We start from the raw sequence: 14501 nt of genomic DNA on the forward strand, positions 1-14501 counted from the left end.
CATTTGATTGTAATCTGATTGTGAAAATATGTATGTATTTTATAATGCATTCAATTGTGTATGTTGTATTTTATACCTCAATAAAATAAATATTTTAAAAAAAAAAAGAAGAAGGAAATCTCTGGGTTGTCAGTATGTAAAATTTAGCAGTGCATGTTGGGAGCAATTATTGGTGCAAATACATCTTAGCACAGTTATATTGTATTTGCATTATTCCAGCACAAGCACACTTTAAAAAATGAAGAAGTTTTAGATTATGTTTCAGAAAACTATAAAAAGCTACATAACGAAAAGACACAAAGAGAATTATACCTTTTGTGGGATTTATTTACATATCTATATACTAATAGCATAAGTACCACTTATATGACTTATTTCTATGATGCCGTTATCTTAGCAGGGCATCATATACCAAACTAAAGGTCTTGGTCTGTAGATTTGCAGAAAAATGCTGGCGTTGTAATTTGTTGCATCGTTTCGGAATATTTTGCAAAACGTTCGCCCGCCATTTACAACCATTACCATTGTCCTCTAGATAATGTGACAGTTGGCAATACACCTGTGCACCTGCTTGTTGCTCTGGAAACTTTGACAGTAACTGAACTGTCACCTGCTGGGTGACCTGGAACATGTGACCTGCTGTGTGGTCTGGAAACTGTGTCAGTTATTTTGCAACCAGCTGGGTGACCTGGAACATGTGACCTACTGGGTTATCTGGAACTGTGATAGTTATTTGCAGCCACATATATCAGTCCGTCTTGCAAGGACCATGGCCAGCAATGTCACTTCGATAGAAGAAGCTATACATATATTGTAGTGTATAAAGAAATTATCTAGTTCCTTTAATATAGTTATTGATAATAAAGTTATTTATTCAATATACTCCATTATACATGTAACGTAGTGTATAAAAAAAGTTATTGAATTCTGTTATTAAAGTAAATTAGTCATTACATTTCAGTTTAAGTTAAGGCAATTACTGTTGGGTTTCTCTAGTATCACTTAATAGACCCAATTTTTTTTAATTATTGGACCCCTGATCATCGTCTTTAAATCAGTAGAAAGTTACTTCTAAGGGGGTTTTGAATCCTCATAATGACCTGTCATTAGTGGTGTTGGCCATAGTGGGAAAATATGCTTAATTTCAAGGAAGAGCAGAAGTATTTCTAAAGGCAGGTAACTGTTAGATATACTCTACTAAAAAATGTAATAATCTAAAGAAGACAAGCAAGCACTTCAATAACCAAAACTAACCATTAAGCTTCAATTAAATGACGTAAAGTTCATAAAAGGTGGACATATTTGTTAATATTAGGGACTCAACAGTATACTACATTAAAGTTTACACACTACCCATCAATTTTAGCATTGTGCCTTTACCATCATCAGTCTCCTCATTCTACTTTGCAGACATTTACTACCTAAAACTGGTCTCACACTCAAGTGCTGAGTAACAGGATCAATGTTTAATATGGCCATGAAGGACTAGCTCAACCGAGGTGCTAGATGATGACCTCACACAAGCCAACAATGGTCATCTCCCAGCTGCATCTACCAACACATAATAATAATCCTATTGAGTAATGGAATTCATTTTGATAGGATCATTATCAGGTATCATACTTGCTTTGTGGCTGCACACAAGATGATAATGTTACAAATGGCCGATATTGTAGCATTTGTGCCAGAATAATACAACTGGAATTTAATGAAGAAAAACAACTTTTGGCAAAAGGTTCACTTGAATAAAACATTATACTTAAATGCCGATTCATGTGAAATCAGGAAGTGAGGCTTCCAATGTTGCAGACAAAGACTGCAAAATATTCTAATATTTCAAGTTGAACAGATGGTATTAATATAGTAAAAGGGATTTGTAGTTTTTTAATGTAAATTTTTTTTACTATTTATACAGAAAAAATTATTATAACTAAGAAAATAACTATTTAGGCTCATTTTCATATTTTATTTTTAATCAGCATTGAAACATTACATACCATCACCAAACAGTTGCAGAATTGCCAGATCAATTTGTCTTTTCCAGCCAGAATCCTTCTGGATAGCAATGCCGTAGCCAGTGGAGGCAAAGACTTTGCCACTACCGATGGTTACCAGCTTACAGCCTTCGTCCCTTCCCGCCATGTAGTTAAGCACAGCAGCATCATAAATAAAGGCATCCAATTTACTATAACATGAATAGAGGTAACAATTAATTGCAACACAATTAAACAACAATAAAAACATTATGCAGTAGATTTACTAGAAGGCAACATTTTCTTGCTTACAGAACCTTAGCCAATAAAAAATTATGAGAATGGCGTTAACTTCACATAAAATATGAAAACTATATTGTTTATTTAATTAATGAAGCTAGCATTTAAGTTGACTAGATGGCTGCATTCAAAATGTTGTTGTCAGTGCATTGTATTTAGAATTAGTAATAGATTTTGGGGAAAGTCAGACATGTTAAAACGCTTCAGTGGTCATAATAAGCCCACAATAGCCTTAATATCCAGACCCACAAAAGCCCTAATTAGACATCAGCTCCTGGCCATGTTTCATTCTGGTACACAACTTACCCAGTTTTTAAAGAAAGTAGGGCATCTTGCACTGACCGTTGGTTAAATTTCACCATGTATGTATGCATCTCGAGGTAGTTGTTACGAATGTTTCTTTCTGTGCTGCCGTTGGGTACAGTACCAAATCGGAAGGCTGGAGAAAAGTCATTGGGTCTTTGAAACTGAAATCAATTGAGAAAAGTTCAGTCTTTAACAATAACAAAAGAGGGAATGAAAACAAATATTTACATAAATCCAGCAATTATATTTCTATGTTTACCTTGCTGAAAACATGCCTCAAATTCTAAAAAGGCTATCATTAATTACAAGATCTGGGGGCAAATGTATCAAGCTGAGAGTTTTCTGGCGTGTTTGAAAAAACAATCAGATTCTAGCTATCATTTATTTAGTACATTCTACAACATTATAGCTAGAATGTGATTGGTTGCTATAGGCAACATCTCCACTTTACAAACCCGCCGGAAAACTCTCAGCTTGATACATTTATCCCCTGATGTCTTGTAGGGTACTAAGAACTAGCCATGATATTCTTTTGCTTCACCCTTCACAAAGACTTACATATTTCTTCTAATAAACACTTGAATCGTAATACTTTTTACATGGCGTGCAGCTCATATGATAATAAAATAAACAAGCAAAACAAATATTAGTGCCTATTATGGCAGTCAATATAATATAGAGAAAGAAAGTTAATTTAATTTAAAACCTGTGGGGACAGTGAGGATTGAATTGTCTCTTTGTGGCAGAATAAATTAGAGGTATATAGACTAGAGGCTGTACTGTGAGCAGGATTATCTCAGCTCTACCATCACAAGTACTACAGGTTACACCCAGGGGCGGGCTGGAGCGGGGGGCAGGGGGGCACATGGCTCCCGGGCCGGGCTAAAAAAGATGAATTCGGGCCGGTCCCTGTGGTGTGTACATAGTGACTGGCCAGGCACGTTCTCCAATTAGCCCTGGCGCGGATCTCCAACCCGACTGAACTGTTTGACTTAGTGTCACATGATAGGTGCCGTCCCATGTGCGAAGAGATGAAGAACTGAATAGCGCCCCGATGAACCAGATGAGTATGGGGGGGGGATTTTAACTGCTTAATTAACATGGAATCACACTGAAGCACCTTCTTTCAATCTGCTCTGCATCCCTCAATTACTTGCATTTACTTAGCTTAAGTATGTGCCTGTGCTAAACTTTCACAATCTGCGCTATTGTACATCCCACAGCCACAACCTCAGGCACACAAGTCAGCCAGCCTGTGTTTACTAATGTTCCCTATATAAAATAAATTTACCAGTTGTCTAGGACTCCATCAATTAGCCGAGCTGATCGGCCTATTACTGTGTTTGTGTCAGTATAATAAATTATTGTGTGTATGTTAGGGGATCAGTATATAAATGTATGTGTGTGTCACAAGGGGCCAGTATATGGATGGATGTGTGTTTGAGAAGGGGCCAGTATATGAATGTATGTGTTTGTATGTGTGAGAGAGGACCAGTATATAAATGTATGTGTGTGTCACAAGGGGCCAGTGCGGGTTCGGGGCTCCCTTCGTTGGTGGGGGGAGCAGGGTAGTAAAAAAAATAAAAAAATAGATACACTACTCACCTGATCGCAGCACCGGCGTCCCTCCTCCTTCCTCTCTGCACTGTTAACACTGAATGACAGGCGTGAATTCATCAAGTCACGCCTGTCATTCAGTGAGGAGCAGCGCGGAGAGGACCAAGAAAGAAACAAGAAGACAGAAGAGAAGAGCAGAAAGAAACTAATAGAAAGGTAAGTAACAAAAAGGGAATAACGCAAAAAGGCACACTATGAGGAAAAAGGAAAGAAGAGAGGCACAGTAAGGAAAAAAAGGGGGAGAAGAAAGGCACACTATGGAGGAAAAAGGGGGAGAAAAGAGGCACAGTAAGGAAAAAAGGGGGAGAAGAGAGGCACAGTAAGGAAAAAGGGGAGAAGAGAGGCACTGTAAGGACAAAGGGGGAGAAAAGAGGCACAGTAAGGAAAAAAGGGGGGGGAGAAGAGAGGCACAGTTAGGAAAAAGGGGGAGAAGAGAGACACAGTAAGAAAAAATGGGGAGAAGAGAGGCACAGTAAGGAAAAAGGGGGAGAAGATAGACACAGTAAGAAAAAATGGGGAGAAGAGAGGCACAGTAAGGAAAAAAGGGGAGAAGAGAGACACAGTAAGAAAAAATGGGGAGAAGAGAGGCATAGTAAGAAAAAAAGGGGGAGAAGAGAGGCACAGTAAGGAAAAAGGGGGAGAAGAGAGGCACAGTAGGGAAAAAGGGGGAGAAGAGGGGCACAGTAAGGAAAAAAGGGGGAGAAGAGAGGCACAGTAGGGTAAAAAGGGGGAGAAGAGAGGCACAGTAAGGAAAAAGGGGGAGGAGAGAGGCACAGTAAGGAAAAAGGGGGAGAAAAGAGGCACAGTAGGGAAAAAAGGGGGAGAAGAGAAGCACAGTAAGGAAAAAAGGAGGAGAAGAGAGGCACAGTAAGGAAAAAGGGGGAGAAGAGAGACACAGAAAGAAAAAATGGGGAGAAGAGAGGCACAGCATGAGAAAAAAGGGGGGAGAAAGGCACAGTATAAGAATAAAGGGTGAGAGACACAGCATGAGGAAAAAGGGGGGGAGAGAGGCACAATAGTGGGGACAATTAATTAATTTAATATGGGGTGGTTTGGGCGCTACTGAATGTGGGGGTGAGTTTGGGGAGAATGAGGTACCTTTATTAAATGTGCCTATGAATTATTTAATGGCAGTGACGGTTGCAGGAAATATGTATATTTCTGAAATGTAAATACTATTAATTTATTGCTGGGGCTGTTTGTAGGGAGGGAAAAAGGTTTATTTATTAAATGTGAATACCATTATTTTAATGTTGGGGCTGGAGGAAGGCCTAATTATTACCATTCATGGGTGGTACTGATTTAACGCCGGGGATGGCTGTAATTTTCTAAATGTACCCATTTTTTTTTCCAAATAGGGCCCCTAGCATTCCAGGATCCAGACAAGCTGCAACTAAAGAAACCTGCAGCACAGGTGGTGAAAGTAAGAAGAACAGGTAGGAGAGAGCAGCAAAATCTGTGAAATGTTGTGATTCTAGTGGGACAATCCCAATTTTTGGTGACCATTCAATGGTGTACACAACAATGCAGGTTTTTTGTCTGTAGGAGGGTGGCCTGGCCATGCCCAATGATGCATTATCAATGGTATGTGCATTATAAATTTTATTTTAAAGTGCGGTATCATTGCTAGTTTTAGCCTGCGGTATCATTGCTAGTTTTAGTGTACTTTATCAATGGTATTTTTATTGTGTGATATCATTGCTAGTTTTAATGTGTGGTGCTAATACCCATTTTAATGTGGCGTTTTGATGATTGTTTTAATGTACAGTATTTTAGTTTGTGTAAGCAATGATTTGTCTTATGCAGACAACCTAGGCGAGCCCTCTGGGAGAGCTGTAAGTGTCATAATGTGGGCTGTAGGTGATGTAATGCAGGATGTGTCACTATGCCCTTAATTTTAGATCTTAGGGCCCCCACTGTCTTAAGTGCCCCGGGCCCCCCAAAGCCTTAATCCAGCTCTGGTGAGAGGGGACCAGTATATGAATTTATGTGTCTCTGTCTGTGAGAGGGGACCAGTATATGAATGTATGTGTCTGGGTGTGTGTGAGAGGGGACCAGTATATGAATGTATGTTTCTCTGTGTGTGAGAGGGGACCAGTATATGAATGTATGTGTCTTGGTGTGTGTGAGAGGGGACCAGTATATTAAATTATGTGTGTGTGAGTGGGAGCCAGTATATGAATGTAATGTCTGAGTGTGAGAGGGGGGGGTCTTAATATAATGTGGGAGGTAGGCTATTAATTTAATTGAATAGTACAGGTGGGGGCTAATTATTGGGTGCTATTTTATTTGTGGGGTGATGGTGGGGCTATTTAATTTAATAGTGGGTCCTATGAATTTAAGATGGAGTAATTGGACCTTTAATTTAATGCTGGGGTGTTGAGCTATTAATTGATTGTGGAGCTGTTTGGGGAGAATGAGGTCTATTTATTAAATGTGATTATGAATTATTTATGCCTGGGATTGTTGTGGGAAATGGTTATATTTGTTAAATGTAAATGCTATTTAAATTATTGCTGGGGCTGTTTGGAGGGAGGAAAATAGGTTTATATATTAAATGTGTTTGCTATCTAATGCCAGGGTTGGTTGGAGGGAAAGAGATATATTTAGCAAATGTGAAAACTATTATTTTAATGTTGTGGCTGGAAGGAGGCCTAATTATAAAATGTGGGTGCTATTGATTTAACACTGGGACTGGTTGGAGTTTTCTAAATTTTATGTACCCATTTTTTTTCCCAAATAGGGCCAGCAATATTCCAGGATCCAGACAACCAGCAAATGTGCTAAAGTAACCAGCAGCCACAAGTGGTGACAGTTGGACAGTCCCAAATTTAGGTTACTGTCTCGTTTAGTACAGTTGGCAGGTATGTCCCGCTTCACCGTGTACTGCTCGTGAAGGCAAAACTGTGTGCACCTAACAGTAGTGCACACAGTATTGCCTGTGTATTTGTCTAAAATGATAACCATGCTACGTCATAGGGGGTTACCCTGTCTAAAGTGCCCTGGCCCCCCAGAGCCTTCATCCAACTCTGGGCCTGGGCATAAAAATATATATATGGATTAAGCAACACTAAAATAGCCTCTTTTTATATAGATAAATATATATTGTACCAAAAACCACCCTTTAAGGATGGGCCGCTACTTATGGGCCAGTGCTGTGTGCTTGCCCCCAGGCTAAAGTCTGCCAGCCCTCCCCTGGTTACACCGGATGTTATAAATACATTTTAAGGTTTTAAATGCATAAATAGACATGGTGCCAGAATAAGTTACCTAGTGTTATGGGAGACATTTGTACGGTTTAATTACTGGTAAAATGTTTTAAGGCTTTGTCTCCTTGCTCTGTATTTTATCTACATATGCTATTGTTTAACATTAGGTCATGGTTATTTCTTGTAGAAGACTAAATTATTCAATGAAAAAGCCAAACTGCAGTTTTCCACCTAAGCATGAAATTCTGCTGAAATTAAATTAAGATTTCATTAAAGATAAACCCACAATCCTTTGCTCAAGTAGTAAAAAAGAATTGGTTTAGAAAACCTGTTACCAGCAATAAATATGGCCATTCTCCGTTGTTACTGTATGTAATGTTGTAAAAATGTAAACTTCTTGTGTAACAGGAGGTCTAGTCAATTCCTTATACTTGATCAGTAAGCGTTAGAGGTTTCAATTACTAAGAAAAAAATCTTTAACATGCACATAAACATTGTACACAACTTGGTTTTGCAAGAAGTGACACTGCTATTGTTACTGTTTAAGGATAAAACACGCTGCGGGTTAGTATGATAAAATAACTCATGTATGATAAGAATTTCCTTCAATTTATACAATAAACAATGTGATCTTACAAATTATACTGAATTGCTTTTTATTGATATTTTGTGACGGCTTTATGAAGACTTATCCTTTCAGCATTCAAATGAGTTTAATTATTGGTTTGTTTATTTAAACAAATTACAACATCCATGAAGTACCATATATTAAAGTGCACAAAGGTAACACACATTTTTTTTTTATTTATGCTAGTTTATATCTAGAATGACTCAAACATTCACAATGGTGTACTTGTGGTTTATGATCAAGGAAGGTTGTGAGTCACGGGCTGCTGCTTCAGCCGCACTAGTTGAAGTATCGATTTACCAAAGTAACAACTGGTATGGGCTGTTACTACATGAATTTATCAACAGTGCTCTGAAATGGTTACTGTTACAGCTGTTATGTTTGCACATGTTGGACCTCATTTAGAGTAGGACGCAAAGTCCGTTTAAGAAGTGTAGGAGTAGATGTGTGCCGCAGTTTAGTAGGGTATTACGAGTTGCATGCAACCCTAGTTGCGTCCCACTCTTAATACCCTATCGAGCTGCAAGCAGTTCCTGCGGTTAGCTAACCACTTGTGCCACCTAATTCCTGCCGCACAGCTTTATCCCTGTTTTGACGTATGTTGCGTCTGTGCCTCACTGCGACTAGGATTTATTTACATGGTCACGCCTTCACAATTCCGCGTTCCTCCCAATCTCTCGTAGCGAGTCGCAAGCTGTCGCAAATGTTAATTGCGTCCAAGATGCATGCGGATTTGGGGCTTTCTGCACATGCGTGAAAGTGTTTTTTTGTTGGAGGCGCCTAAAACGGACTTTGGGTCCGACTCTAAATGAGGTCCATTGTCTTTCCCTTTTTAGTGAGGAGGGGAGCAGAAACTCTAGACTCTAGCGCCTTAGCCTTCTGCTAGTTCCAGTTACTGTAGCTAGAGATGGTTCAGTCTCACTCACAGGCTTCCCCGTGGACTTGCCTCTTTCACACAAACACACAGTCAGCCATTGGTTCAAGGAAAACACTGAAGTCATACATACTGCCTGTTCTCTAGCCGGGATCTACTGGGTTTCTTTACTAACCACAGTTCAGCGCAGTCCTTCATTGACACCAACGCTATCTGATAAACTGCAAACATATCTACCTTTACATAACACAGCAACATGTAATAAAACTAGGGCCTGATTATCCAATAAGCTGACTAGGCTGCAGCCTAAGGCACAAACATTTTAGGGGGGCAAAAAACTTTTGAGGGTGCAAAATTGTGACAGGGAGAGGTATAGCTGTTCTCCAAAATTAAAAGCAAACATGAACTAAAAAAGTAGTAAGGTTTTAATATTAATGTATTCACATGGCACTGCGAAACTCGATTCATTGAAAATGTTGCTGCTAATTCGCTCATCTCTAATTTTTGTCATATAAAGTGCTGCTTTTAGTCCAGAATTTTACATAACATTATTTTGTAGAACACTACTACATCATGTACAAAAGTACTGGTGTAGATTGAGCAGCAACAAGTGTCTGCTGTCGTACCTTTAAAACTTCATTATACATGACAAACTTAAGGATGTATAGAAACATTGTCTTTCTAAAATCCTTCTGTTGTACACCACAATGAGATGTTTTGTAAATACAAAAGCCTCTGAGAATTGTCAATATGTAAGAGAATAAATAAGAATATGCATTAGGAGGTCAATATTTTGTTGCATTAATACTGAATGAAGGCAATTACAAAGGGACTTATTAAAACCTTTGCCTTAAGGTCACTGTCATAGAACAAACTGGGACAGTTCCTGTGCCTGCTAGAGTCTGATTAGTAATTTAGATATGTGCTTCAAATGAAGACTTTGGAGAGAAATATTGTTAAGTGCTTGCAAGTTCAATTTACATAATGAAGTAGCTAAAAGCATCTCTTGATTGGACAAAATAAAGCTTTGATTCTGATTGGTTACAATTAAACTGACATGCTGACTCTGTGCTTTCGCAGTGCTGTCTCAGGGGAGCATCATGCACGGAGGCTTCTTGAGATTTTCTGATATATCTTCTCCCAGCAAAGCCACAATCAATGCAGAATATGTTCTGGAATAGGATATTGAATTATAGCAGAGGGAATTGAGATCTATATTTGAAGACATAGGAAAACAAATGCTTACTTATGTAGGAAAACATGCTACCCTTATCACTTTCTCTCTCCACTCTATATCAGTGCACCTCAGTTTTTTTTATCTGGAGCAGTCACCACAGGTATCTCGATGTAAGATTATCACATATGACACAGACTTTTCCAAAATGTCAATGATCAGTTTTGGAATTTAGATTAAAAAAATTCTACTAGCACATTGAATCTGAACTACCCACTAAATGATTGAACTCTCATGCTGGTGATGTAAAAATTAAGCAATACTCTACAAAACTGGTTGCAGTCACTCTATTTCTACAAAAAAAGAAACAATTTTACAAAAAAAGTGCTGCCCTTGGTAAGTAACTCTTTAGGGGTGTGAGAATTATTAAGCCCCTTGCTCATTTTACACTTGTTGCACATCCCTGACTTGCCCCTCCTTAAGGATGGAGAGGTGATACATGGGAGGAAAGGGGAAACTTAGGCCAGTGCAGTAAAGGTGATTTCACTTTCTTGTGTGGACAGGCCAAAGATACGCCTCTCAGCAGGAATACTCTCCCCTCTCAAGCAAAGATTTGTGCTCATGATAATCATCTCGGCATGGACTCCTGGAATTTAATAAAAGAAATCTTTTAAAAAAATAATAATAAAAAAAACATATGGTGCCCGCCTCCCAGGAGCTGGCTGGGCTGGGGTGCAGCTGGTCCCATCGTGTGCTACCTTGGGCTTGGTCACTAGTCTACCTGCAATTTTTTTTTTACTTTAAAATATTCCTAATAGGCTGCTGAGCCGAGTTTCACCCTAATCCCCGTCCCAAGCCTAAAATGTCCCTTTGGGGACAAGCGTCTTCAGACCCCCTTTTCCGAAAGGCTAGGGGGCCCCTTTTGCCTCTGGGATCCGCCAAAGCTTCACCCAGGGCACGATAACTTGCCCATCCCCCTGGAAGGGAGGGAATTGATGGGTTTAGGGGGGCTGGATCCTCAGGGCCACACAGTCCTCCCAAGATCTTCAGAAACATGCAGGCCACACAATTAACAATCCGTGAAATGTAAAACAAATAATTTAGAGTAACAAACAAGAAGTGTCATTAATAAATAAATAAATAAGTGCCGAGTGGTTACGACCCCAGCCTAATGGCTGGGCTATTATAAAAATAATTCCCGTCCAGTTAAATAGGCCATGGCAAAAAGGCAGGTGGTGCGTAGATGAAAGTGGTGTAAGGAGCTAGGTGCCAATAAAATCACGTGCTACAATGCAGTATCTGTGATTCATGGCATCCTTGGTCACCACTCCAGGGGCACATTATTCCTGAGCTTTCAACACCACATTCCAACCCCCAACCAAAGTACCATGAACAGCTCTGCCACAATTGCACTTGGTCTTAGCCAAAGGACTCTTATATGTGTTTATTTAGTATTAACACATATACACACAATAATATATTATAGAATATACCATGAATTATTAGACAACAAAGATGGCTTTTTTATCACTGATCAACAAATATATAACACAAAGATTTCAGGTTATCCATTCACTGTTCTGCTGTCATGGAGAGACAGGACTCTATATTTAAAGATGAACAAAGTTGTAGTGAAGTTTTCGTGGGAAAAGAGTTTTGCTGTGAAACATGTTGTTTTGTAGAAGTGCAAAATGTTAGTGATACAATTTTTTTGCATAAAATCCAATTTCTCTACCTATATGGATCAAGTTATTTGTGTGCACAACACATCTGACCTGTTATTTAAATAATGTAATCATGATATATGGCATGAGAATACAGTTACAGTAACACTATTTTTTTATGACACTGTAGATTTTCTCCTCAATTTCAGCAGCTAACATCAACATTACTTAGACTTCTGACATTAGACACAATAGATAGAGAGATTACAAATTAACTTTCTTAGACCCATTTCATTAATACCGAAAAGCATCCCGCAGAATAGACAGATAAATATCACAGCATCTAATTAACATGGCTGTGACTGAGCTTATAACACTTTACACTGTGTTAACATCATCCATTAAATTGTCTTCTGCACCTCACAGGGGTTCAGCTCCAAAACCCACCTAAGGTGTACATTTTGTACTATTGCTGAATATTTGAGGGCTTCAATAGTTGAAATAGGGAGGATAAGATCTGAAAGAAATATGTGTGAGCTAAGGTAGGGCAACCAAACACAAAATACAGAGTTTCCAGGTTGTCGCATAAGAGTAAGTTGAAAAACACTGGCCTAAATAACCGTTTGACAATATTTTACAGCCTAACTGTGTGGCATCCACAGCTCCAGCGATGAGCTGATAAGCCTGAAGATGCTCTGATCTGTCAGGGAGGATTTGGATCTGGCAGAGCGCTCCATCTCCGCTGCGTTGAGTCAGAAGGTCTCATCAGGTCGTGTCTGTCCACATTGCTTCTTGGAGCTGAGGGATGAGTCAGGTTTCATAGGAGCCTTTTTAGGAAGTCCAGTATCCTGCATCGTTCACGCTTTGTCACTTCTAGTTCCCTTGGCACAGAGTTTGACAGCCATCCAAAGATTCTGTGTCTTTCCCCTTTGGGAATTTCTACCTTCTCTAGAGTTTATTTTAGATGCAGTAAGAAATCACCAAAGCATGTATTTGTGCATTAAAAATTATAAAGGACCGAAACATTTAAAGGACTTATCATGGCTTTATAATGAGAGAATAAAGCCTTAGTCAGAGAGCTTAAATCCAAGTGATTCCTTTGTTACTTTTCTATTATCTGTAATATAAAAGGTATTTTCCACAGTAGAGATATACAGCTAAAAATCTTTCATTATATTACTCTTACTTATTTACTGTTGACTATACTTCCTTCTATTATAATCAGAAAAAATGCTAAACTTTATTTTATTGTTTGAAGTATACATGATGTAGATTGAGAAAGCATTTTTTCTTCTGTAATTTCTAATAACAAATTTTCATCTGCCTTCCAGAAAAAAATTCTAAAAGTAGATATTCTGTCCAAAGAAGAGACAAATATGAACTGTTTAACTCTGGCAAGCTGGTCATGGATTTAAAGAAATGGGTATTATGTATAGTATTTTCACCATCCAGTTACAGGGGTACTGGATAGAGATGAGCGAAATTGCAGCAAAATTTCATGCAAAGCAAGACTTGTGGCAGAACAGATTTTACAGAAATACAAAGTTCCGGTGATATAACCTTTAAGTTCCACTTTTTTCTTAAACAAAATTAAATGTAGCTATTATTTAACTATTTAAAATTAAATGTAACTATTTAAAAGTAATTGTAAGGTTGTGTAACATACCACCCTCTTCTCTGGTGTCATACCTTTTTATCACTGAGGCCAGACACCTGGTCCACATATTCTTCTTGAATCATAAAGGCAGCAAGGTTAGCTGTGTAACTGGCCAGAAAGATCACAGCGAAGAAGGCCCAAACCGACACCATAATCTTACTTGTGGTTCCCTTTGGATTCTGCACAGGTACAGAATTATTAAACACCAGGCCCCAGAGAAGCCAAATGGCTTTGCCAATAGTGAATGAAGGACCACCAGGCTCTGTAGGTCAAAAAACAAATATGACATTGAAATAATAAGTCACCACTGAAAAGTAAAAATTGTCAGTGTCTGCTAGCTCTAACCTTATACAGGAAAAAATGTCCTAAGTTGCACCTTCACATAACTGGAGCCCCAGAGGCTGATCCATGCAGCCTTCTTTCTTAGGGTTTCTCAGTTTCTCTTACAGCCCTGGCCAAAAATCAGGTGGGGGGAGAGGTTGTGAGCATAAGGACCAATCACAATCCGCTAACAAGAGACTGGGGCTTATGATTGGTCCTTTCTCTCAAACCCTACCCCTCCTGCAGCTGGCTCTGTATTACACAACCAGCAGAGCCCCATGACAAGCAGTTGCATGTAGCAGTCGTTGGGGTTTTGGCTATGTGAAGGGACACTTTAGGAAATTTTTCTCCTAGGTTGTAGAGCAGTTTTAATGAGGGAAATCACAAAAATCAGATTAAAGGATTGTCCACATAATCCTACATCATTTATCATGCTGGAACATTGAGAAAAAATTTAGATGTTACGCCCTAGCATTTCAGCAGAGGCAACCCTACAACCCAATGAGGCAAAATATAGGACAATTATCAAATTCCTGTATTTCAGATGGAAAATATTTCATAGAATATATATAAAACCTAATAAATACAATGAACCTGAATGGGGTAAATGACAGCACAAGATAACACACAAAACATAAAAAACCTTTAAAAAGTTATTCTGTGTGTAGCCATTAATTTTCCAGTGTAAGCTGCCCATCTTTCAACCAGATGATCAGTAATAAAAGGCTGTGTGTAAAGTCCGAGCTGTAAGTCATTGCACGTACACCTCAATCTTACT

The 14501-nt window shown here is 38.8% G+C and overlaps 1 protein-coding gene across 1 annotated transcript in view; it reads right to left on the reverse strand.

Annotated features, from left to right (window-relative positions):
- Positions 1-14501, reverse strand: part of GRIN2B (glutamate ionotropic receptor NMDA type subunit 2B) — a 474891-nt gene that overhangs the window by 12857 nt on the left and 447533 nt on the right. Inside the window, exons 10-12 of the mRNA XM_075182877.1 lie at positions 13435-13664; positions 2580-2740; positions 1998-2185 (exon numbers count right to left, since the gene is read on the reverse strand). Of these exons, the coding sequence (XP_075038978.1) occupies positions 1998-2185; positions 2580-2740; positions 13435-13664 (579 nt within the window). The remainder of the gene's footprint in view (positions 1-1997; positions 2186-2579; positions 2741-13434; positions 13665-14501) is intronic.

This window comes from Mixophyes fleayi, chromosome 8 (assembly GCF_038048845.1).
Source record: "Mixophyes fleayi isolate aMixFle1 chromosome 8, aMixFle1.hap1, whole genome shotgun sequence".
In the NCBI taxonomy this organism is placed as follows: domain Eukaryota; kingdom Metazoa; phylum Chordata; class Amphibia; order Anura; family Limnodynastidae; genus Mixophyes; species Mixophyes fleayi.